Source organism: Diceros bicornis, chromosome 3 (genome assembly GCF_020826845.1).
Source record: "Diceros bicornis minor isolate mBicDic1 chromosome 3, mDicBic1.mat.cur, whole genome shotgun sequence".
Classification (NCBI taxonomy): domain Eukaryota; kingdom Metazoa; phylum Chordata; class Mammalia; order Perissodactyla; family Rhinocerotidae; genus Diceros; species Diceros bicornis.
This window is the reverse complement of record NC_080742.1, coordinates 72,676,044-72,702,666: the sequence shown is the minus strand read 5'-3', so window position 1 is coordinate 72,702,666 and position 26,623 is coordinate 72,676,044. Positions and strand designations below refer to the sequence as shown.

Genomic DNA, 26,623 nt, shown 5'->3' with positions numbered 1-26,623 from the left:
ATACCTGCTAACATTACGTGTAGCTCAGGGATTGAATCCATTTTACAATAGCACAGAAGTCACCCATAACAGCGTCTGAAACATTCAAGCCAATGAGTTGACAGCAATGCTGCAAGCTCTTATCTAATTGGCTGTGAAGTCTTTTATGTCATAATCACATCACCCAACAGTAAGCAGTATCCAGAGTTACAATAGTGAGACTGGGATTTTTTTTTCATTTTGAGGGTTTTTTTTTTCTCTCCAATAAAACATCTGCAACTCATGAGACATCTTTAAGAATTTCTTGCCAAAACATGCTGGAAATCAGTGGAACTTATTTTCACCCAGAAGATTTTTTTCATGTTATTATCTTAAATTGATTGTCAACAGATGTGGAAGCCACATCTTTTGCTTGGGTTGGTCCTTCAGTCACTAGGCGAAGAGAGAGATGAAACTACTCAAGACTGGCACTCGGAGAAACAACACCACATCTTCCTGGCTTGTCAAATTCAGTTTTTTTTGGCTGCTTAGTCAGAACTGTTGCAGAGCCAGTGCTGTTTGGACTGCTTACATGAACATATCATTTCACGTTGGGAATCGTATGTTGTCAGAGTTGGGGGAGACTGGAGTATTTGGAAGAAGCTCCACTTTGAAGAGAGTAGCAGGAGCTATCGTGCCTCCAGAAGGAAAAACTCAAAATGCTTGTAATCCCAGTACCAGTTTCAGCAGACCAAAGAACTCAAAGACGTGGCTTGCACTTATTGAACGGGGAGGTTGTACCTTCACACAGAAAATTAAAGTGGCTGTTGAGAAAGGAGCCAGTGGAGTGATCATTTATAACTTTCCAGGAACTGGCAATCAGGTTTTTCCCATGTCTCATCAGGCATTTGAAGACATCATTGTGGTGATGATTGGTAACTTAAAAGGCATGGAGATCTTACATTTAATTCAGAAGGGGGTTTACATTACAGTTATGGTTGAGGTGGGGAGAAAACACATCATCTGGTTGAATCACTATTTTGTGTCTTGTGTGATTGTCACAACCGCTACTTTAGCGTATTTCATCTTTTATCATATTCGAAGACTTTGGGTAGCAAGGATTCAGAACAGGAGATGGCAGCGATTAACAACAGACCTCAAGAAAGCATTTAGCCAGCTCCAACTTCGGGTACTAAAAGAGGGGGACGAGGAAATAAGTGCAAACAGAGATAGCTGCGTAGTTTGCTTTGAACTCTATAAGCCCAATGATACAGTTCGTGTTTTGACTTGTAAACATTTTTTCCACAAGAATTGCATTGACCCCTGGATTGTAGCCCATGGCACATGCCCCATGTGCAAATGTGACATCCTTAAAGCTTTGGGGATTCAAGTGGATGTTGAAGATGGGGCAGAATCTTTGCAAGTTCTGATGTCAAATGAATTACTTGGTACCTTAACACCTAGTGAAGAGGGGACAAATAATGAACTTTCTCCTGCAAGAAGGTCAGATAAAATGACCCATGTGGAGGAGGAGCACCCTGTTTCTCAGAACGACAGCCAGCCTAATTCAGTAGCAGAAGATGATCATCCTTCACCTTGACGGCATGACCTTTGAGGAAGTGGATTAAACCTGTTTGTCAGATCAGGTCCTAATACTGACAAGTAGTTTGTCTGTTGAAAGTGTGGTTTTTGTGTCCCTTTTTGTTACTTTGGTAGTTTTCTACATTCTTTGTCAAGCCTCAAAGACAGAAAAAAAGAAAAAAGGCCTAGCAGGATTTTTTGTTTCATTTTTTACCTTTGCTAAATGTAACTTTTTGTCAATGCATGTTACTCTTGTGAGTATAAATATTTTCTGTGTACACATATATTTCTATGTACACGTGCATGTTAAAACTAAGGACAGACTTTTTTCCCTAAATGTTTTTGTACATATATTGGGCTCTATTTTGGTAAGAAAATTGTTAATATATTTGCATGTTCCTTATAATACGGAAACCATCAAGTTTGAAAAACGTAAATTTTACACTTCCTAGCACATAAAAGATAATTTCTTTTGATAGTACGTTTATAGTACAATATACTAATTTTGAAGTCGTCGTGCTGTTTTTTTTCATTCTTGATGTGAAAACTTTGCTATACAGAAGTTTATTACTTACTCTTGATAAACAGTTCTGTTCAAGCAATTAGTACATTTTATGTGGTCTGTGTATGCATAGTGATAGCAATTTTAAAAGTAAAATACTAGCACTCTTCAAGTGAACAGCAAATATTTCAGTGCCCAATATTGTTTATTATAATTATTACATGTTCATAATGTGTAGAGAGATTTAAATAATAGAATTCCTGTGATATTTAGTCATGGTGTATTTACTTCCCAGGTGTACCACCATGCTGCCCAGTTTTTGTCATTAAATAAAATATTTAATATATGCCAGATTCTTTTGGAGATAAGTATCATGATGTATAAGTTGTTATGACATTCTGGGATTGTATTTGTTTTGTTCACTGTATTTCTAGGATCTAGTGCAGTGCCGGGCACTCAAATATTTTTGAATGAATGAATGATAAATACCTTTTCATAATCAACTACTATGTATTAATTTGAAAAACTAGGCAGTTTTATCCCAATCGTACAAAATAATGGGAACTTAATCTTGAAAATTTTTATCCTAAATCACTTTGACAAAATAGAAAATTGATTTTTGCCAAGAATTCATTATTACAATTTAGATGTGTAATTTTAGTGAGGAGCTTTGAACTCGTGGGGCTGATAGTGGGATTTGAATTCTTGTGCAACCGTAGAGAGAGATCTCTAGAGAGATTCTAAGAGGAATTTTGTGAGTTGCTCAGTGCTAATAACAATAGTGGAGAATTCAGAGATGGAAAGAAGGGCAGTAGTTGGTTCTAACTGCAATGCAAAGGAAGACTATTTAAAGGAGGGAAGAACGCTCATCTGAGGCCACAAAAACTGGACACATGACCAGATGGGGGCAATGTCTTGCTTGGTACACACAGGCCTTTTTATACCCAACCCTGGAGATGTTTTGGCTAAGCTAATCTTAAGAGCTGCTCTTTGCCAGAACTGCATAGCACCAGTACTGGAGCATTTAGCAGGAACACTGTTTTGAGTGTTTTTTTAAGTTTACCCTGGGAGATAAAGTCATTTCCTGGGGGCCCAAGGATCACCTTGAAGAGAGAGGACACTGAGGACCTTATGGGAGCCACTCCTGGTCGGATCAGGTCCTAAGCCAGGGTAAGCTGTCATTCTCTGACCACTGTTGGTGCCTCTGCTACTAGGGGCTAGCAGCTGATGGACGTGGCTAGAGTGACTTCCACTGGTTGCCCAAGAGAATCATTGGAGCTGTGGAAATGAATGCATCTGGTAGTGCTGGCAGTCCCCAGACCCACGGTTCTAAGATCGTTATAGCTCTGTGTACTCTTAGCGAAGTCATGTGGGGTGCATGTTCCATGATAGACCTAGCACTTGAAGAATTTGTTTGCTCTTCACACTAACACTGACATTGTGTTCTTTCCATCCTTCCTCTGCACCCTCATTGGTTTCTCCCTTCTTTCCTTTGTTCGTCATCATCAACCTTAAACCTGACTTAACCCTCCTGTGTAAGTAGTTAGCATTTACACACTTATATAATTGTCGCTTGTTAATAAAGACATTGAACGTTTAACACTGTGTTTTCTTGATTTGAGAGTTTTCAATGGATGTTCTTTAAAGGTTGGTTAGAATTTCTGTTTGAGGTGGGGAAGGAAAGGTCAAGTCAGTGAACTTGAACTGTCACTGCTGAGCACCTACCATGTAGCAGGCAGTGGACTAAGTGCTTTCCATAGCAGTTTAGGTCAGAACAAAACAGCAGTTTTAAACCTTGTCTTTAGAATGTTGTAAACAGATCAATAAACCACTTTTACTCTGGGTTTAATAACTAGGACCTGGAAATAGCACTGCTATGTCAAATGTTAGGTATTATTCATTGTAAGATTTTTACCTGTTCTGTGGGCTACATCATGTTCTCTTGTACCTAATGATGCAATAATAATATGGGACTATAATATGAATTATTTTGCCCCTAATACCAGTGTTATAATGAATTTCCCCTGCATTTCTCCTTTGGAAATATTTTTGCTGTCTCTGGTAATAAAATTGATTCCCCATGCCCACCTCTGCTAGGTAGGGGGATGATGTTTCTTATAAAAATTAGTGTTTTTTTTATTACTGGGATAAATTAGGTTTAATATTTACTAAAGTGAAAATGATTCTAAAGCCCTTTACCTCTGATTGGGTGATGCTGCAGGGGAATTTATACAGTTCCTTATATTATGAGAGACACTACACTGATAGTATCCCTGTCTCTTGCTATAGATTTATTATAATGTAGTTGTCTTGTGGAAATGTTGGTCAGCCATAATTACCATGCTGAGAGTACTTCAGAGGACTTAGTCAGCCAGGAATCTGGTGTTTCTGATGGTGTTGAAGCTTAGTGTACAGTTAGTGTTTTCTCCTTTTACAAACTCATTGGTTTTTGAAGCAGCAGGCAGGAATCAAGTGGGGGAAAGGATCAGTTTGGAGAAACGTTGAAGTAAAAAGGGGAAGCCTCACACGTTGATACTGTGAAGGAGTCATTTTAATGGCAACTCGGTGTTCTTGGTCCATCGTTTACGACGAGCACCAGTTTTTGTATTTTAGAACATGTTTATTTGGTTTTGTATTCACTGCATTTTTTAAAATGTTTAGGGATGAAAAATAAGGATTATTGGTTATTACAATTACTAACACAGAAATATCTTACAATACGTACCTGTGGGGCCGGCCCTGTGGCGTAGGGGTTAAGTGCGTGCTCCGCTGCTGGTGGCCCAGGTTCGGATCCCGGGTGTGCACCAATGCACTGCTTGTCAGGCCATGCTGTGGTGGCGTCCCATATGAAGTGGAGGAAGACAGGCACAGATGTTAGCCCAGGGCGGGTCTTCCTCAGCAAGAGGAGGAGGACTGGCATGGATATTAGCTCAGGGCTGATCTCCCTCACAAAAAAAAGAAAAAAAAAAAAAAGATATACTTGGTTTTCTAAACCACAAGAACTTTTTTGGGAGAGGAAGCGGGTAATGTACTTGGATCTGCTGCCTGTGCACAGGTGTTAGAGTTGTTCCATCATAATCTCTCCACAAAAACCTCCCTTTTTCACAGCTACACCACAACTTGTAGTACCTCTCTCCACAGTTATGCTGTCATCTTGGTCAGACTTCCAAGATACTGTGTTCCTTGATTTGAGTTGCTGACGTGTATTTTCTTCATGTTGATGACCATGTTTAAACCCTGGTTTAAAAACTTCTCTACACCTGTAACATGCATCTCCCAGTTAAGCAACGCCACTGTTGCCACACATCTGGTTCTGTCATTTTTGAAAACTTCCAGTTTACAGCGTCTTTTTCACAATTCCCTCTCTCAGTTCATTGGACCTCTCATTTCCACCACTTGCTCTTTCTTCACATTCCAAGCAGAGTCTTTTCCCAGCCCGTCTCTTCGTGTCCAGCCTCAGCCTAGAACCGGTTGTAAGCCATTAGTTTGACTCTACCAAGTGCCGCTGCGTTCCTTTCCTCCGAGACTTTCTACAGTACCACTTGCCTACCCTGAGTCATCTCTACTGATTTCCACGAGATCTTCACTCTATTTAAAAATCCTTTATTAATCTCTTAACTCCTTTTTTTTTATTCCCCATAAAGCAGTACTTCTCAGCCTTGGCTGCACATCAGAATCACCTGAAGAGCTTTTTTTTTTTTTTTTTTGAGGAAGATTAGCCTTGAGCTAACATCTGTTGCTAATCCTCCTCTTTTTTGCTGAGAAAGATTGGCCCTGGGCTAACATCCATGCCCATCTTCCTCTACTTCATATGGGCCACCGCCACAGCATGGCTCAAGAAGCAGTACGTAGGTATGCGCCCGAGATATGAACCTGTGAACCCCAGGCTGCCGAAGTGGAGCACGCAAACTTATCCCCTACACCATCGGGCTGGCCCCCAGGAGAGCTTTTAAGATGCTGAATGCCCAGGCTGCACCCAAGGACTCTGGGCTAGGACCCATGCGTTAGTATGTTTTAGTTACTCAGGTGATTCCAACGTGCAGACAAGATTGAGAACCACTGCCATAGGGCTATTCCAGAGAGCCTTTATGTTAATCAAGTTCCCAAGTTCATCCTCTGCTTCCTTAAAATTGACTTGTTTTCACTTTACTTAGATTTCTACCAAAATATTTTCAGTATCAAGTTATACAGGGTCACATTTCATGAAGAGGAATTAATAAAGTCTTCTGGGAATATGAAGGAGTGGATTTCAGCTAGCGAAGCAAGGAACACTTAAAGAAATAACATTTGAAATGGAACAACCGGATTGGGAAGAAGGGTATTCTAATGGAAGGAACAATGTGAACAAGTGTTTCATAAAGAAGTTTGAGTGTCATGTAGGATTTTGGTTAAGGACCTTGAAAATGAAGACAGGGAACTCCAGAGGCTGTTGTTGCAGTCATCCAGGAGTGATAAGGTGAAAATATGAACTAAGGCAGTGGTGAGTGAATTGGGTGAAATGAATATAACGTGGGCCACCTCCAAGATAATACACTCTTTGATGATTTCATTTGCTTATACAAATTTTCTACTTCATTTTTTGATGACTGGAGTAACACTGATTGCACAACTTCCTTATACCCCTAACCTTTGTCTTCAGTTCATCTCCCAGTTCACTAACACAGTGGATATAGAAGAGGGGCGTATGAGTCAGGAGGAGCTGAGAAAGGGTGATGAGTCAGGATGACTCCTTGGTTTCTGGCTTGGGCCACCAGGTGATGATGCCATTCAGTAAGGTAGAAAATACAGTTAGGTGAAGGAAGTTTGGGGTAGAAGAGGAGTTCAAATTTTGAGTATGCTGAATTTGAGGAACCCAGAGAACTTGTTGGGTGATGTTCACTACACAGCTGAAATTATAAGTTTATACTAGTTAAATGAGGTTAATGTAACAATTTAGCAAAGGCTTGATATATGCTAAGTACTCAATTGTGGTAATTTATTAACAAAACAACCATTTGCTTTTACATTAGTGGTGATTTACTATCTTGTAGATTTTAATATTACTATTTTGGACCCCTGATCTTGTAGTGCCTGCATTTATAATGCTACAGGACTTTTTTCTCTCAAAAATGCTTTGCAGGGCCGGCCCGGTGGCTTAGCGGTTAAGTGCGCGCGCTCTGCTACTGGCGGCCCAGGTTTGGATCCCGGGCGCGCACCGACACACCGCTTCTCCGGCCATGCTGAGGCCGCGTCCCACATACAGCAACTAGAAGGATGTGCAACTACAACATACAACTATCTACTGGGGCTTTGGGAAAGAAGGAAAAGGAGGAGGATTGGCAATAGATGTTAGCTCAGAGCCGGTCTTCCTCAGCAAAAAAAAGGAGGATTAGCACGGATGTTAGCTCAGGGCTGCTCTCTCTCACATGCAAAAAAATAATAATAAATAAAATAGTAAAAAAAAAAAAAAAAAGTGCTTTGCAGCCTGAGTAAAGCTGGCGATTGTGATAGGGATGGTGTGAGGGTGGTAATGATAATAACTACAATATACCAGGGTGCTGTTACATGCACTTAACAGGTAGAAACTCATTGAATCCTAACAATAACTTTATGAGGTGGACATTCTTAGTATTTTCATTCTTTAGATGAGGAAACTGAGACCCAGGTAAGCTAAGTAACTTGCCCAAAGTTAAACAGCCAGTATGTGGCAGAGCCTGTGTTTGAACTTGGTCTGGTTCCATAGCTCCTAGTCTTAACCACTCCACTACAGTTAGCTTAATCTGGTTTTTAAGTAAAGGAGAAAGTGTTAGTATGAATCCAGTTTCAAAGACTTAAAGGAGTTGGCCTTGGAAGAAAAATCCCAGCTAAAGGTATTGGAAGTGTTAGCAGGAGATAATAACTCATGAGATCTCAAGGTGAATAGGAAAGACAAAGGAGTGTGGGGGTGTGAGGATGTGGGCAGGGTGTAGCTGAGTGAAAAGGAAAATGGAGCCTTAGGGATGAGTGCTTCCATTTAGGAAGTACTGATTCTGGAATTGGTAACTCTCTCCTGTTTAAAAAAAAAATTTAGTCAGAGGGGTTTTAAATAGGCTTCCTTTCTTCTGAAGTTTGAAAACAGTAAAAAAAAAAAAAAAAAAATTTGTATAATTCCCTTAATAATTGCTATCGGTCTTTTTAAATGTCCAGGCATGGGCTGGCCCCGTGGCTTAGCGGTTAAGTGCGTGTGCTCTGCTGCTGGCGGCCCGGCTTCGGATCCCCGGGCACGCACGGACGCACCGCTTCTCCGGCCATGCTGAGGCCGTGTCCCACATACAGCAACTAGAAAGATGTGCAACTAGGACATACAACTATCTACTGGGGCTTTGGGGAAAAAAAAGGAGGAGGATTGGCAATAGATGTTAGCTCAGAGCTGGTCTTTCTCAGTAAAAAAGAGGAGGATTAGCATGGATGTTAGCTCAGGGCTGATCTTCCTCACCAAAAAAAAGTCCAGACATGAGAAGTGCAGTTGCCTGTTGAAAAAATACCACACTTTTGTGTCAGATGTATTCTACATTCGTATCCTGTCCTCGGGGCAGATCATCTCAGAGCAGTGGTCCTCAGAACAGCAGCATCGGCATCACCTGAACTTGTTAGAATGCAGTTTCTTAGGCCCCACTGCAGACATATGGAGTCAAACTCGGGGTGGGCGGGACCACCAAGCTGTCTTAACAAGTCCTCCAGCTGATTCTGGTGGACATTCAAGTGTAAGAACCTCTGCTGCCTCAGGGTCAGTTCATTTTCAGAAAAGGATGCATCACACAGTTATAATCAGAGAGTATAAATGTAATTGTGAATCTTAAAGCACTACGCAAATAATAGTTGCTATTACACTAAGAGACACTTTTAGGCATATTTCACATGTCCGGCTGCTCTCTGATTTATGCATGACTTGTGCTTATACATGCTTACTCCTTTCTTCTCCCAGTTCCGGTTTCTGTACCACTGTCGTCACCCTGCCAAGGGAGTTGTGAGAAAACAAATAGGCAATTTTCGACAATTTGTGAATTACAAAGTAGCAGCATAGAAGAAAACCCAAAAGCAGAAACAGCTTAGCAGAAACACTGGATTGAGCAGCCCACGCCGGAAAAGGATAGTTTTTAATACCACCTATTCACTGAAGGTCTGAAAAAATCTCAACATAACTGAAACAGTGGGCCATAGATGAAATTCAGAAGGGAATTGTGTAAATTCCTGGGTTTGGGTCCATAAAACCAGCTTCACAAATACTGGAGGGAGGACTCAATTAGTGTTCACAAAAATATAGCTGAAAATAAGTGAAAGATGAGCCATTGGACATCTAAGTGGGCCATCTGAAGGTATGTGGCATCTTCATTAATAACATTGCTTTTGTAACTAGAATTAATTACTGTCCTTTTCCTTGATAGTTCTTACCCAGTGGCAGGTGCATTGATCATTCATTCAACAAATATTGATTGCCTTGGAAATACAGTGGTGAACCATACAAAACTCACTGCCCTCAAGGAGCTTACTTTCTAGTGGGAAGAATATATAATAAGTATATATTATGTTAAATAATTATAAGTGCTATGGAGAAAAATAGAAAATAAGATGAGAGTTGTGGGAGGTAGAGTTGCAATTTTAAATAGAGGAGGCTTCACCAAGATGATGAACAATTGAACAAAGACTGAAGGGAATGCTCCACTAGAACATGTACAGAAAAAGTGGAGCGTGTGCAAAAGAGAGCCACCAGGTTAGTAAGCGGGTCTTGTCACCTGAGGAATGTTTAGCCTGGAAGGCTGAAGACAGTGTTAGCTGCTATCAAATGCTTGAAGAATGGCCTTGAATTTAGATTTTCTCTGCTATTACAAGGCTTAGAACTAGGTGAGAGAATGACCAGCTATAGGGAGAGTGTTGCCACCTGGAAATATAGAACTTGCCAGTACTAGTTGGTCCTGCCCGTAGACAGGTTATTGCTTCAGAGCAGAGTTTATCTTCCCTAAAGGAGTTTGATGGTGGGTGGATGTCGTTTTAAGGGTGATGGTGGTGAGGGAATTCAAGCTCTGGAAGGATGACTGGATCTTCTAAGTCTCGCACAATCCTAAAAAATCAGATTCTGGGATTAAAAACCAATATTGTTATTCCACACATAGTTGCCATCTGGTGGAAAAATAAATAACTGCAAGGTATAAACTACAAAATTCATTCAACAAATATTTATTGAGAGCCACTATATGCCAGGGAAATGTAGTCAACAAGTTTTGGGTTCATTTTTCTTTGACCTAACAGAATGTTTGCTTTTTAAGATTGATTTATCTTCCAGAATTTTTCCTTTTTCATTTTGAACTTCATTCCTCTGCTGTAGGCCTGGCTTATTAAGAGTAAATAACTTGCTATCCTCAAGCTTCATGTTGTATAAACCTAGACTCTGAAAGGGTAGTAGCTCATTCTCGGGTATCCTGGTAGTATTGTGGAAAATAGAATATATCTTTTCTCCCAACCTCTGTGTCAGCATTAGTATGTCACCCATCTTCTCAAAAGTTTAGGATATTGTATCTGCAGCAAAGGACCAGTATTTATTGTTTTCTAGTCCATTGTGGATTTAAAAATATATATAAAATCATGTATTTGACTTTCTCTGAAATGCGTAAAAAAAAATAATTTGAATTGATGGAGGGACTGATAGATGTGTGAAAGAAATACTAGGGTAAAAAATTATTTGTAGAATCTAAGTAGGAGGTATATGTCAGAACAAAGAGATTGCTATTTCTTATGATTTCTTCACATTGCATAGGTAAAGGAATGGAATTGGTTAAATCAGTGATTTCCAAGCCATTATAAACTTTTTCAATTTTTCTTTGGACATTTTCATATCAGTGTAAAATTATGCTTTTGGATGTCATGGTAATGTCATATCACTTCAGGTTTCTAAAAACTTTCTGTACTCTGTACTTGTTGAGGGACAGGTGACAATTGGGGTACTGTCCTTGGTCCATGGATCATGCTTTACATAACACTGATTAAAAACTTATTTCACTGTTATTTCATATAATACTAAAAAAAATTGCACTGAACAAAGTGATGTTATCCCTATTCCAATTGTGGGGAAACTGACCCAGAATGGTTGAGAGTCTTGCAGCTTGTGTCACACCTTGAACACTCATGTCTGATTCCCCTCTGATTTTTGTTACTCTGTTTTTCATTACCTCTATTATTTCCCAGCGGATGAGAGGAGAGTGGCACAGAAGTGAGGGTGAGGTGAACAAAAGCACACAGTTGAAGTTGGAATATTGTCAAGTTGGAAGACAGCACGTTTTGTTTGTTCTATATAATAAAGATAAATCATTTAAAATATTCATTGAATATTAGATATTATGAGACTCCAAAAGTGATAAATTTTTAAAATTTGTTTTCTATATGGTTATAATGAGGGGTGAAAAAAAGCTATTCATAGAATAGGCAGAACAAGGTAGCCCAACCCAGGAACTTGCAGACTTTTCTATCATACCATGAACCTTTGAATGAAATAAGGGAAGGGTGAAGATGGGTTGGGAGAGGTGATATTTTCTTTCACTTAGATATGCATGTAGAAATTTACTTTAGAAATTCACATATACCATGTCAGGGCTCCCTTTTCCACTGTGAACATGATATTTCTTCTCCTTCAGGGTCTCAGTATTATACAGAATGGAAGCCCCAGGATCTTGCTTCTCCCTTTGTTTTTGTGCTCAGAGTGAGTGGCTTGGTTAAGTTCTTTAGTTTCAGGCTCTATGGTTATAGGGTTAAGGAGAATTTGCCGTCAGCTTAGAGAGATTTAAGCTAATCAGTGAGTTGGAAAATACCTATAAAGGAAGATTGAAGGATCTGCTGTTAGCTGATAATAAAAGAAAAAAGCTTTATGAAAACTTCATAATATTGATTAGATGATGGGAATAACATACGTATGTATTTTTTTGAAAAAATTTTATACTTTTCAGATCACATTTATGTTCGAATGTAAACTCATCTCAATTCCTGCCACAGACGATGTGAGAGGACTTGGGTAGTTTGGGGGCTTTAGATTTGCTCTAAGGGATTTAGATTAGTTAAAAGGAAGGGGCTTTTGAGAGCACTTGCTTCCTAGTTTACAGATAAAGGTCGGGAGGTATCTCTTAAATGTATTTTTTAACTAAGAGATATTTTGCTGTTGGTTTTGATTTATGATTTCTTCATATCTGGTAAGAAAAGGGAATGGGATTGGTTAAATCAGTGGTTGCCAAACTTTTGGAATTCATGGATCAATATAAAATACAGGTCAAGTATAGCTTTTTTTTTTTTCACTATTATCTGCCAAAAAGGATCATTAACCACTACAACAAAAAATTAACCCACAATTTACTGTTAATAACATTGTATTACAAAGAAGTGACTTGCTGCTATGATTTCTACTATTAAAATATTGAATAAATTTAGCTTTATTAAAATTACTTTGTAATCTTGGTATTCATTTCTTTGCACTGAATCAGTGAAAACTTCATCCTACACTGGTCAAAACAGCACCCTCTGGATTTAGTATCTTTCCAAAGTCCATTAGTACCCTAAGGACTTAATGACTTCTTTTAAAATTTGAGTATCTGGTGATACCAGACCCTAAAGAGGCTGTAAAGGTGCAGGCCAAATGAAGTTCATAGGCTAAGCATAGGAGAGATACACTGATGTTGTACAGAGTTTGCTACAACACGAGGGCAGGTATGTTTAATACCTTCAGGGAGGAGGGGGACGTTGCTGAGAGGGCTCAGAATCAAGAAATGGCATCAAGCTGTAGGAAGCTTCACAAAGAAGGTAGAGAATAACAGGAGTACATTCTACCTCCTAACCTTCAATCCATCCCCTCTTTGCCCTCTCCAGCTCAGTTTAATGAGCCATAAATGGATGAGTCACCAAATTCAGTTTCATGGTCGTGAAGAGGTGGGACTGTGGAACAAGACTGGGCCTAACTCGTGACTCCTCCGTGGTCTGATTGTGTGACCTTGGGCATGTGTGTGTCTCTCTCTATGCTTTTGTTTTTTACCTTTAAAATAGATACTAGCACCTACTTTATGTGGTTGTGAGGGTTAATATATGTAAAGCCCCTCGAATAAATTTTAGTTTTTTTCAAAATGCCGTTTTTTATCATGAGACTCCCTGGCTTAAATGTTTGGATGGCATTGCATGCTCTTAGGCTAAAGACCACATACTTTTCCAGGGCTTAGAAAGCCTGTTCCTCCTCTCCAGCCTCCTCTTATACCACTGTACCCTTGGTCCCTTAACTGCAGCCCAAGGAGCCTTTTCAAGCCCATTTAGACCATCTGTGCTCCCCTACTCACTGACTCTTGGTCTCTCCTTATTTCCAAACTAATTCATTTTGTTCTTCAGATCTCCACTGTGACCTTGACTAGTTTCACAACCTTGTTATAAACTTCATGGCCACAGAAATTCTCAGTAGTATTTATCAAGCACAAATTTTAATTTGTGCAGTTATTTGTTTCCTCCACTATAAGGTCTGTGAGGGCAGACCCATGTCATTTTGCTCACCAGTAAATTCCTAGCACTGAGCACATTGCCTAGCACATAATATGTCTCTCTAAATATTTATGGAACAAATGGATGAGGTATGAGGGAGGAAACATGGAGAGTGCTGAGGGCTAAACAAGTGTTCCTCTTTCTTGGAACAGAAAATAAGCTCTCGGTAGCAGGGGAAGAGAAGACTGGAAAGGTAGGTTGAAGGAGGCTTGGATAGATGAAGAGACTGGCACAACACAGTGCCAACAGGGAATCCATCAACTGGCTTTTGGTGTGCAAAATGACCTGACAAGAAATACTGGTGTTGATATTGGAAGACTAGAAATTATTTAATACCTAGTGAGACTAAATTCATCACTGTTACAAAGCTTTATGAATTGATAACACCTGAAAAATAGTTTAAAAAATATCACTATTTCTCCCTGGATAGAATAGATTATGGAAATTATTAGACAATATTTTATTTGGCATTATTAAGGAGAAAAAGACATCACTTATAAGTGGAGCTCTTGTACTTTCTCAACGTTTTCCTGGCTGAACACATGCTGGCAGCCTTCCCAGGAACCATTTCATGGATAGCCACAATGATTTGGCAAGCAGATAACGTTTTTCTTGTCGTTATATAATCCTTTTGAATCAAAGAAGCAATGCATGGTGCAGATCAAAAGCAATGTGTGAACAATAAGTGCTTCTGTGGAGAAGTCTTATTTGGACAGCTGAGCAGACTTACCCTTTGCAGATATAGTTTCTTGTGGTAGTCGTCACATTTTAATTTTCTTGTTAGTTCACCATGACTTTAAGATATTCAGTGGTTTCTTTGGTATATAAGCTGAGCAGGTGAATGGAAAGGGTGGCATTGGTGGTGCTCAGATAGGGGCCCATGTAAAAGTTAAAACCCACTGAAATGTGGAGAAATGTAACATACATTGCATGTCATAGTTTTCTGATGTCAGGTTCCTAACCCCCCCTACTGAATCAGTTGTGTGTTCGGTGGCATTTTCACAAGAAGGTCCTTGATTGGTTATTCCACAGGTGTTGGCCAGCACCCTGCAGAGCACACCTGCCGGAGGTAAACCCTTGGTGGGAGTGAGGTATAGTGGGGTGGCAAAGTAGGAGAGAAGAATAAGTAAAGGAATGTTGCTTTTGGATTCCAAAGGCCAGGATTTGTTCTCTACTTGCCCAATAACTTTGTGACGTTGGGCCAGTCACTTAACTTATCAGCCTAAACCACTTAGTCTGTAAAAGAATGATAATGGAAAAGAGACAGGGTGATTGTGAAGACTAAAGGAGGTAATGGTTAAGAGCTCTAGGGAGACAGAATATCTGCACATTGGTGGATTTATTGATATACTGAGTTCCCATCGCTGCTTCAGCACCAGCATGGCACCCTATTGTATGTCCTCCAGACGGAATTTCATGGGGGATCCTGGGGCGGAGATCGGAAAGCTGGTGTATGTGCGCTCAAGACCTGGAGACCAGCTCTAGGACCAGTGTCTGCATGTGGCCACGCCTTGCCTGCCTTTAATTTGATAACTGTTGTTGTGAAAGAGTATAGAAGTGAGAGATTTGAGATCTAGTGAGACTAAATCCATTGTTATGACAGTGTCATAACAGATAAACCTGAAAAATTATTTTTAAAAATTCATGTCTGTAAAGACACAGATTATGGGAATTAACAATATTATGTTTTTTAGACAATATAAATTTTATTTTCCTTACAAAACTAGTCTCACTTTCCTCTGTTTTTCCACTCATTGTGCTTCCTTTCCTCTGGGATTTCTTTCCTCCCCCCATTCATATGGACAAAGTCCATGTCTTCTTTCTTATGTAAGCATATAATTGAAAATCAGTAAACCTTACTGGTTAATTACTTAAATTATGCAAGTGCATGGATGGGGAAATTATTAGTTTAACCATTTAAACCATGCATTCACTCCTCATTTGCTCATTCAATGGTTATTTTCTAAGTGCTTGGCCTGGTGCTAGGGGCTACAAAGATAGTGGTGAATGAAACAGTCTTTGGCTTCATGTAACTTACTGCCTAGTGAATGAAAAAACAAGATGGTGGGGGCTGGCCTGGTGGCATAGTGGTTGGGTTCACGTGCTCCACTTTGGTGGCCTGGGGTTTGCAGGTTCGGATCCTGGGCACAGACCTGCACATTGCTCATCAAGCCATGCTGTCGAGGCATCCCACATAAAAAATAGAGGAAGATTGGCACAGGTATTAGCTCAGGAACCATCTTCCACAAGCAAAAAGAGGAAGATTGGTAACAGATTTTAGCTCAGGGCCAATCTTCCTCACCAAAAAAATAACCCCAAAAAACAAACAAACAAAACCAAGATGGTAATAGAATTTTCACTTAACTATTACAGTTACAAAACAAGTAAAGGAAAAAAGAGTGTGCTAGAATCACATAACCAACAGCACAGGATCTGGCCACTTCAAAGTGATTGAGGAAGGGATTTCTGAGGAAGGTCAGCTGAGTGGGGATCTGAAGAGTTGATAAGAGATAATTAGATGATGGTGAGATGGGTGGTGTGAAATTGTTGAAAGAAGGCAGTGGAGATGGAGCATGGAGATTGAGAGAGGATGACTTGTGATGTGGCCAGTTGAAGTAGAACTTCAGAGGCCTTGGTAATTTTGGTGGAAAGACAAGAATTTTAAACTGGAGAAGGATTAAAATGACCATATATTTTTTTTAAAAGAAGTATTTATTTCATACCAATGAAGAGAACAGATTGGGAAAAATGACAGAGTTGGGCGGCTGCCGGGAAAACTTCTGAGGCAGGAAGACTAGTTAAGAGGCTGTTTCTCTTATCCAATTGAGTCACAGTGAGTGGCATGAAGAACTTTTGTAAGGAAGGAAGAGGTGAAAAAGGATTTGAGAGGAGTTAGGGGGCAGAATCAGCAGGGTTTGGTGAGAAGTTGTGTGTTGGGGAAAATAACATGGAGGAGATGGAGGAGTTGAGAATGGTTTCCAGGTGTCTCAAGGAGGGAAGCTGGTATCTGGTATTCTGACATTGGTATCAGAGCAAATACTGGGAAAAGGCCTGAGTTCCATTTGAGAGTTGTTAAGTTTAGGGTGCCAGTGGGGCATCTATGGAGAGATGTTGGGTGCTATTGGAGATCTAAGTTTTAAGCTTGTGAGAGTAGGATGGAGGGGTTGGTGGATTATGCTTTGTGATGGTGTCAGGATTGGGAGCATTTACAAAGTGGAGTGCCCCAGACCTAACAGCATGGTGGACAGTGTGGAATCCCAAAGAAGACACAGGGAGAAAAAGCAGCCTTCCTTTCTCTTCCACATGTAGGGCCAGGAGAACTGTTCTTCATTCCTACTTTCAAATCATTGCTCTTCCTCCCTCGTGCAAAACCTCTTTTGCCTTCTGGAGCTTATGCCTTTCAACTATACTGCTTATACTTTCAGGTTTTTAGTATTTATCCCTCTCTTGGTTCCTCTCCCACAGGCATCCATATCGTAGGACACCTGTGAGGTAGATGCCTATCTAATCCTCTTTAGCCTTGGAGAGTTGAGTGTCTCTAGTCATTGTTTTTTTCAACAAATCTTTATGGAGCTCTTACTATGGGACTGGCTCAGCATTAGGCACTAGATTCACTAGCAAACAAAACAAAGTCTCTGCTCTGGTGGTACTTACTTTCCAATTTGGGTAGAGATAGACAATACATATCTGGTGGTGGTATGTGCTAAAAAGAAAAAGAGAGCAAGATAAGAGGGTAAGGATGAATTGGGAAGGAGCAGGGCTTCCTCTCAAGAAATGATGTTCTGAGACCCAAATGAAGTACAAGAGTAAACCATGTGGGTATATGAATGGATTATCTATTGCTGTGTAACAAAGTGTCCCAAAATTTAGCATCTTAAACAACAAATATGTATTATTTCACAGTTTCTCGGGATTAGGAATCTAGGAGTGAGTTAGCTGAATGTTTCTGCTTAGGCTGTTGGCTGAGACTGCAGTTATCTCATGGCTCACTTGAGGGTGAAGAATTTGCTTTCCAGCCCACTCACGTGGTTCTTGGTAGACCTCAGTTCATTGGGGGCTCTCAGGCCGAGGGCCTCAGTTCCTTGCCTTATAGTAGCTTGCTTCCCCCAGAGTTAGTGATGGGAGAGAGAGAACCACAGTCTTTTATAAACTCATCTCTGAAGTGATGTACCATCGTTATTTTCTGTGGTCCAAACCTCAAACTGCCTCTCTTTATTGACTTGTCTCCCTCATTGCCTAAATGCGATTTCCCGGTCCAGCTTTTTGCCTTCCTCTCTCTCATTTCCTTTTTCATTCAAGCTTCCTAAAAGTCTTGACTTGATTGCAACTTGTCCTCTTCTCCCTCCTGCAGATTGGTTCCCACTCTTCACCAATCCACTAAATCTTTTCTGCCCAAGGTGACCAAGTGGTGATCAAGACCAGTCAGTTCTCTTCTTCTTTTAGCTGATTTCTCTTGTCTTTCTCTCTCTTAAGACTATCTCCCCTCTTGATTGCTAATATGTCATATTTTTCCTTCTACTTCTCTGACATTACCAGCCTCCCCTGGATCCAGTTCTTCAGCCAACCATTTAAATGTCGGTATTTCATAAAGTTTTGTTCTTGACTCTTCATGTGTTTACTTTATCTTCAAAGCTGACCTTTACCAAAACTAAATAATCCATGACCCTTCCCCACACTCCCCACCATATACAAACACCACACACACACACACACACACACACACACACACACACACACACACGCACACGTCGCTCCACCTGTATTCATTATTTTTGGTTAATGGAACCCAGGCACCTGAGTAAAAAAACTGTGAATCATCGTACTTTTTTTTCCCGCATTTCTGCATTCTATAAATCACCACGATATGTTAATTCTATCTCCCAACCCTCTCTTGCCTCTACCTACCCCTCCAATCCATGACCTTTGCCCTAGATAAATCCCTTATTTGTTTTTCACCTGGTCTACTATGCTCATCTGATAACTGATATCCCACTCCGTTTTGGCCGATTGTCATCTACCATTGATGCTGCTACCAGATATTTGTGTAAATCATGCTTCTCAACATTTCAGTACCTAGGTTACCCAGTTGTCATTGACTCCCAGTCATCAGAGAGAGCTCAGATTCCTTGCTTGGCACACAGTGCATTTTGCCATCTGGTCTCTGTTGATCTGCTTGGCACAGCTTTTGCTCCCTTCACCCCTATATTTAATGCTCCTGCAGTGTGAAAATTCTTATATTTCTCTCAAAAGGCCATACTGTTTTATGCTTCTGTGCTTTTTACCTATGTCCTGTTATTTTCCTGTAGTGTATCTTATTCTCCTTTTTCCCCTCACTCAACCCACAGGTCATTCAAATCACAGGTCCCTTGTCTCTTTCCTGTGCCCTCCTCCTCCCCTAACCTTGCCACCTAGACAACATATAATAACTTATATTGTTATTAACTTTCCTTTTCTTTAAGGAAGGTTAAAGAAACTCTCCTTTTCTTTCCCTCCCTTTGTGTAGGTTTCTATTACTGCTTTTACTGTGTTATATTTCGTTACTGATCCTGTCTCACTCAGGTGTTATAAGCTGTTTAAGGGTAGGGTCTTTGGCTCATTCATCTTTGTGTCCCCAACATTTAGCAAAATGCCTGACATGTTGTTACCAATTAAATAACTGGTTAAGTAACATGTAATTGGACTGAGATCGTATGGCTTTAGGTATGGTTTTATAGGGGGAAAATAAGACTCCAAAAACATAAACTCATTAGTTTCTGTGCTTCAATATGTCATTTGGTAAGTTGATAGAATCTAGCACTGACTGCATTAGGCAGAAGTTGAAAAAATAAAATGCCTCCAAATTTAGAGTATTAAATATCAAGTAATTAAAAGTTTTTCTGAACCCAGTCTTAAGGTATTTATATTGCACTTTAAAAATGCATTTACCATTCCAGCTTTATACAGAATTACCAAATTTTAAAAAGTTGTTCCTTTCAACTTCAGATATTTTCCCATAGAAATAATGTTATATGCAGCATTTCAGTATTTCTGTATCAGGATGCAATCTGGAGACAGAAACCACACAATAATTGAACGGGGAAAATTTGATATAAACAATGAGGAATTGGCTGTATCAGGTAAAGAAAACTAAAGAATTTAGGAGTAGCAGATATGGGAGCACAGCACCCAAAGAAGGAACAAATCTAGAAGAGGGATACAGACCTCACTGGAGAAGATGTGGTGTATCCTACTGGATGGCAGAGAAGTTCACTGAAGTGCCACACTGATGGGACTCACCGGGAAGCTGTTCTAGGGAGGTGCTGCACTGCAGAGCTCACTGGGCATCTGCCAGTGGGAGTGGTGTGCTGGGAAACCACCCTCAGGGGTCTGGAGAGAAGCTGCCCATGGGTTGGTGCCACGTGCCTCCAGGTGGAAGAAGAGCCCTTCTTCCTCCAGTGTCCCTTCACACCCTCTACAGTGATGGCACAGGCAGGGCAATGGGAAGGTAGTGCTGAAAAGCAGTAGATTGACAACTGGCACAGTCCACCCTCTTTGACTACTGAGTTTCCGTGTGTTGCCATTTAATAAGATACAGCTGTCACAGAAATTAGAAAAAAACATGTATGTATAACTTATTTATCTTGAATTCTAGTGCTCGGAGTAGTGCAATTAGATGAGGATGAAAAAGGAGATGAGACACCTTGTGAGTTCTGAAGTAGTTAACGGCATTTTTAAAGAAAATGTATTGTTAAATATCTGAATTTCATTTTCCTTGATCTAGATAAATTAAAGACACTTCTTACACCTATCACTTAAGAATTAATTAGCTTTGGCTTAGAATTGTAGAAAATAAGACAGTCTTTCTTATAGTAAGTAATTGAGCCACACCTAGTAGAGAGAGGAAGCATTGTGTGTAGGTATGATAAATGTTTGTCTGATGTAGAATTTACAGCCCCTAGTTCAGTACGTTAGTCAATCAGAATATTTGAGTCAAGAATCCTCTGGTCGTTGAGCAAGAGAGGAAACATGAATATTTAGTGTGAATGACCCTGAAAGGGGAGAAATAAAGTGGTGGGGGAAAGGTTTGGGGTCATGTGCCAGGCAGTGGGACAAATAAGGCCACTGTATATGGAACGTGCGTGCTGCTTGCCTACACACAGACACACATGGTAGTAGCATGAACCAAGTAGTCGGGTCAGAACTTGGGAGTACCTAAATATTATGAGTCAGTTCTTGGGGTAAAAGTTGACATGCATTTTTGTTCCCTAAGCTTAATAACAGGTATAACTTATGGGGGCTGCATTAAATAGTCCTACAGTCTCTTCTAGAAGAATTTTTTGTCATTATAGGAAGAAAACAGGAATAAAAGCAGTCTCATATGACCCATAGAGGATTCATATTCCCCATCTATGGCAGAATAGATGTTATTGAATCTTGACTGATTTGTTGATAATCTGGGTCTATAACTTAGAAGAAAGGAGAGATTGAAGGCCAAGTCTGATTTCTCTTGCACAATAAGACCTCATTACTAATTATTCCCCATTTCTGCCTACTCTATAGTTGTCATTGTTTTTACTTCATTTCTTACCTGGTGTTAATGGACAGCTAGGAGTTTCTAGAGATTTTGCTTTTCTATCATCCGTTCTTCCCAGCTATGAAAAGTATGTGAGAAGATGAAATCAGGGATTGGGTTCAGTTGTACCTTAACCTCCCAGCTGTGGAGCAGTTTTGATTTAAAGTTACACGTCATGGTTATTGACTTGGATACTAGACTTACCACACTTTTGGCCTTCAGATCCTCACTGGAACAATTGGGGACCCTCTCCCCTCTGAAAAACTAGCCAGAACTCTCAACAATAGATAGGGAAGTTAGGTTCATATATAACCTTCTTAACTAACTCCTAAAACGTCCAGTTGCAGAGATGCCCATGAGCTTCAGGTAGGGAGCATGTAGATCAAGGTTGGATCATCTTCCAGGTTCCTCAGCACTCATTACTGTCTCGCCCGAACATTTCAACATTTTAGAAGATTTCTGGTCTCCATTATGCCATTATTTACCGTGTATTATAAAACATTTTGAATCATTGGAGAATATTTGGTGTCACAATTCTGGCTGGATTGCTAAAAGCAAGTGGTGTTAGTGTCCCTGCCTAATTGTAAATGGGTTTTTTGTTCGTTTTTTGTGTCTTTCTTTCAGGTGTTTCTGAAGAGTGATCGAGTGGCCAGGATGGTTCAGAGTGGAGGATGTTCTGCTAATGACTTCAGAGAGGTGTTTAAGAAAAACATAGAAAAACGTGTGCGGAGTTTGCCAGAAATTGATGGCTTGAGCAAAGAGACAGTGCTGAGTTCATGGATAGCCAAATATGACGCCATTTACAGGGGTGAAGAGGACTTGTGCAAACAGCCAAATAGAATGACCCTAAGCGCTGTATCTGAACTTATTCTGAGCAAGGAACAACTCTATGAAATGTTTCAGCAGATTCTGGGTATTAAAAAACTAGAACACCAACTCCTTTATAATGCGTGTCAGGTAAGTGGTTCATATTTCCCATTCCCCCACCTGACTCAGAATGAACATCAAGTGTTAACAGGCCTGTGAAGATGTACTTTACTTTCTATAATCACTTTGGTTGAAAAGTTGAGTGAAATTGAATTTTAATAAATCCAATAGTGATATTTGAAAGAAGCTTTGAAAGAATTATTTGATAGAGAAGAATATCCGTACATTTTATGCAGTAAATAATTGTTCTCATGTGCCCTATTTTAGGACATCAGATTTGTGCCTATTTGGTATGTATAGGGCATGCCCCAAATAGTAAAATGAAAATCATCTGTTATCTGAAGAAGGGCAATTTATAATAAATAGGTATTCCTCAGTGCAAAATAATTTTTCATAAAGATATGTTCATCTTCTGAATTTTATGGAAGTAACTAAAATTTCAATTTTTTTTAACCCAGCCAGACAGAAATGAAATGATGATTGCTAAACTATGTAATTTAAAGAGATGACAGAGTGCATATTTTTTTTCTTCAGTTACTATTCTAAACATACATATGAAATTGAATAAAATATCATATCTGTTCCACGTCTTTCATCTTTAGAACCTGTGATTTATCTAATAATGTATTCCTTCCGTATTTGCGTTTTGTTTGCTTATTTTAGAGGTATAAATTATTTATGCCTTAACATAATTTAAATTGACAAATTCTGGCATTTTAAAATTCATGCGTTCATTGAGTTACATTTCTATAATGTACATAAGTTTATATTTATTTTAATCTTTTTGCTTAATTTCTATATTCTACCTGTATCATTTACTTTGCATTACTAATTTGCAGATCATTTAAAATGAATAAATTAATAGTTGATAGTAAAGCGATGTGGCGCCTTAACCCTGTGAACAATTCATCATAATTGTTTTCACTGTTTTATTAAACCAGGTGATGGTTTGATAATAGTGGAGGATGACTGAAACCAAAATCTTCTATTTTAAAAGACTAATGCAGGGGCCGGCCCGGTGGCGCAAGCGGTTGGGTGCGCGCGCTCCGCTGCGGCGGCCCGGGGTTCGCTGGTTCGGATCCCGGGCGCGCACCGAAGTACTGCTTGGTAAGCCATGCTGTGGCGGCGTCCCATATAAAGTGGAGGAAGATGGCCACCGATGTTAGCCCAGGGCCGTCTTCCTCAGCAAAAAAGGAGGAGGATTGGCGGATGTTAGCTCAGGGCTGATCTCCTCACAAAAAAAAAAAAAAAAAAAAAAGACTAATGCAACTGGGACTTCGTACTTTTAATGCAACAGTAGCTCACTTATACAGTTAAATATTGATGAACATAATTTAGTAGTAAAATTCAGATAGTCAGTAAATTTAGAATATTTATTCAAGTCAAAAACCTTGCTAGGTTTTGGGGAAACCAAGCTGAGCAAAATAAAATATTTGTCCTCCATATCTCCATATGCCGGAGTCAAATAGAGCAGATAGTTCTCTAAAATGAGTTATTACAAATGGGTTAGAATTTATACTGGATTTTACAGGGTCGTAAAAGAAATTCCTGTGGACCTATCAGTTTATGGTTTGGCTATTTTGGGGTCATAATAATAATAACAATAGCAACAATTACTATTGCTAACTGTTACGATTTCCTTATTTAAAAATTTTTTTTTCTTTTTACCTTTTGACCTCTTTCCCCTATTTCTCCCACAGTTTGTTTATTACCTCAAAATATTTTTAAATTAGTTCTTTGTTTACTTTTTAAGATCAGATCTACAGCAAGGCCATGGACCCCCTGATTTCTGTCTTCTATGACTTGGAACATACTTCTAATTCAAATCTCCTATAGTAATTTATTTTTCCTTTCACTTCTATCAGTATTTGCCTTGTATATTATGATGCTCTGTTTGGTTCGTACACATGTAGGAATGTTATGTCTTTTTGTGGAATTAACTCCTTTATCATTATGTAAAATCCCTCTTTCTTCCTCATAATCTTTTTTCTGAAGTCTACTTTAGTGTAACCAAAAGGTCCACTAAAGCTCTCACTGCCACAGCCGGAGTTCGTTTCCTGGTCAGGGAACCACACCACCAGCCTATTGGTTGTCACACAGTGGTGGGTGTGTGTTGCTGTGACGCTGAAAGCTATGCCACTGGTATTTCAAATACCTGCAGAGTCACCCATGGTGGACAGGTTTCAGCAGAGCTTCCAAACTAAGACAGACTAGGAAGAAGGACATGGCCACCCACTTCCGAAAAAATCGGCCATGAAAACCCTGTGAAGAGCAGTGGAGCCTTGTCTGATACAGCACCGGAAGGTGATAGGATGGTGCAAAAAGACCCAGGAGGATTCCCCTCTGCTGTACGCAGGGTCTCTAGGAGTTGGAATCGATTCCGTGGTACTAACAACCAATTCTGTCTTAAACTAATATAGCTACTCTAGTTTTCTTTTGATGAGGGTTAGCATGGTGTCTTTCTCCACGTGTTTGCTTGTAACCTCTCTGATTCTTTAAAGTGGGTTTCTTATAGACAGTGTAAAATTGCCTCTTGTTTTTTTTATCCAGTCTGACAATCTCTGTCTTTTAATGGATATGTAGACTATTCATATTTAAAGTGATATAGTTGGATGAAATTCTGCAGTCTTTGTAACTGTTGTCACTGCCTTGCATTTGTTCTGTCTTCTCTTCTTTTTCTGCCTTTAATTTTAATTGAACATTTTGTATGATTCCATTTTATATCCTATTTTGAAATACTACTTGTTTTTTTAAAACTTGTTTAGTGGTTGCCTAGGGTTACAATACACATTTTTAAATAATCTAACTCCACCTTCAAATAACACTATAAGGCTTCAAATGTAGTGTAGCTGTCTCGTAATAGAGAATGCCCAATTCTTCCCTCTCATCCCTTGTGACATTCCTGTCATTCATTTCACTGACATTTCTGTCATTCATTTCACTGAGTATATGCTATAATCACCCAATACATTGTTACTATCATTGCTTTAAACAGTTAACTTTTAGATCAATTAAGAATAAGAAAAATAAAAGATCGTATATATTTTACCTTCATTTATTCCTTCTCTGACTCTCTCCTTTCTCTATATATACCCAAATTTCTGACCTATATCATTTTCCTTATCTCTGAAAAACTTTTTAAAATTTCTTGCAAGACAGAACTACTGGCAATGAGTTCCCTCACTTTTTGTTTGTCTGAGAAAGACTTTGTTTCTCCTTTATGTTTAAAGGGTAATTTCACTGGATATAGAATTATCAGTTAGCTTTTTTTCTCTTCGAACACTAACGATTTCACTCCACTCTCTTCTTGCTTACATGATTTCTGACAAGAGGTCTGATAAAGTTCTTATCCTTATCCTTGACTCTCTTTAATTAAGATGTTTTTGTCTTCTGGCTTCCTTCAGTATTTTCTCCTTGTCTTAGTTTTCTATAGTTTAAATATGGTATGCCTAGGTATTGGTTTTTTGATATTTCTCTTGCTTGGTGTTGGCTGAGCTTCCTGGATTTGTGGATTGGTGTCTGTCATTAAGTTTGGCAAGTTCTCAGCCATTATTACTTCAGATATTCCTTCTGTTCCATTCTCACCTTCTCCTTCTGGTATTAAGTTTGTTACTCCTTTTTGATATTGTCCCATAGTTCTGGGATGGTTTGGTGTTTTTTTTTTTTAAGTTCTTTTTCTCTTTGCATTTCAGATTGGGAAGTTTCTGTTGACCTTTCTTCAAGTTAACTGATTCTTTCCTCTGAATCATCAAGTCTACTGATGATCCCTTCCATGGCGTTGTTCACTTCTGTTACAATGTTTTTGATTTCTAGCATTTCCTTTTGATTCTTTCTTAGAGTTTCCATCTCTCTGCTTACATTACCCTTCTGTTCTGGCATGTTTTCAACTTTTTCTGTTAGAACCTTTTACATATTAATAATTGTTATTTAAATTCTATGTTGGATAATTACAACATCTGTGTTACATCTAAGTCTGATTGGGATGCTTGCTTTGTCTCTCCAGGCTGTGTTTCTTTTTCTTTTTTGCCTTTTGGTGTGCTTTGTAATTTTTTGAAAGTCAGACATGCATTAGGTAATAGGAACTGAGGTCCATTTGCCTCTAGTGTGAAGATTTATGTTAATCTGACTGGGAGTTGGGTTGTGCTTCATGTTTGTTGTAGCCACAAGCACAAGAAGCTTCAAATTCTTCTGATATCCTTGTCTTGGTCTCCTGTCTTGACTTTGGGCTTCCCTAAGTATTCCTCAGAGAGAGTCAGTGTCTTGCAACTCTTTTAGCTGTGACCCACTATTTTTTTTTTTAAATGTTTTTTATTTATTTATGAGGAAGATCAGCCCTGAGCTACCATCCATGCTGATCCTCCTCTTTTTGCTGAGGAAGACTGGCCCTGGGCTAACATCTGTGCCCATCTTCCTCCACTTTATATGGGACGCCGCCACAGCATGGCCTGACAAGTGGTGCATCAGTGTGTGGCCAGGATCCAAACTCAAGCCGCCAGCAGTGGAGCGGGTGCAGTTAACCGCTATGCCACGGGGCTGGCCCCAACCCACTGTTGTTATACTGGAGCCATGTTGATATTGTGATAAGG

General features: G+C 39.5%; 2 protein-coding genes across 7 annotated transcripts in view; both read left to right on the top strand.

The window, feature by feature from the left end:
* CADPS2 (calcium dependent secretion activator 2) overlaps positions 1-26,623 on the top strand; it is a 495,178-nt gene that overhangs the window by 154,266 nt on the left and 314,289 nt on the right. For all 6 annotated transcript variants that reach the window (XM_058529077.1, XM_058529069.1, XM_058529059.1 and 3 more), the window contains exon 3: positions 21,735-22,067. In XM_058529077.1, coding sequence (XP_058385060.1) covers positions 21,735-22,067 — 333 coding nt within the window. The remainder of the gene's footprint in view (positions 1-21,734; positions 22,068-26,623) is intronic.
* RNF133 (ring finger protein 133) lies at positions 327-1,637 on the top strand. The gene has a single exon (XM_058529100.1). The coding sequence runs from the start codon at positions 428-430 to the stop codon at positions 1,556-1,558; it is 1,131 nt and encodes a 376-aa protein (XP_058385083.1). The 5' UTR covers positions 327-427; the 3' UTR covers positions 1,559-1,637.

Excerpts from the sequence above, each read along its gene's own strand:
- RNF133 (XM_058529100.1), top strand. The coding sequence starts at position 428 with ATGAAACTACTCAAGACTGGCACTCGGAGAAACAACACCACATCTTCC.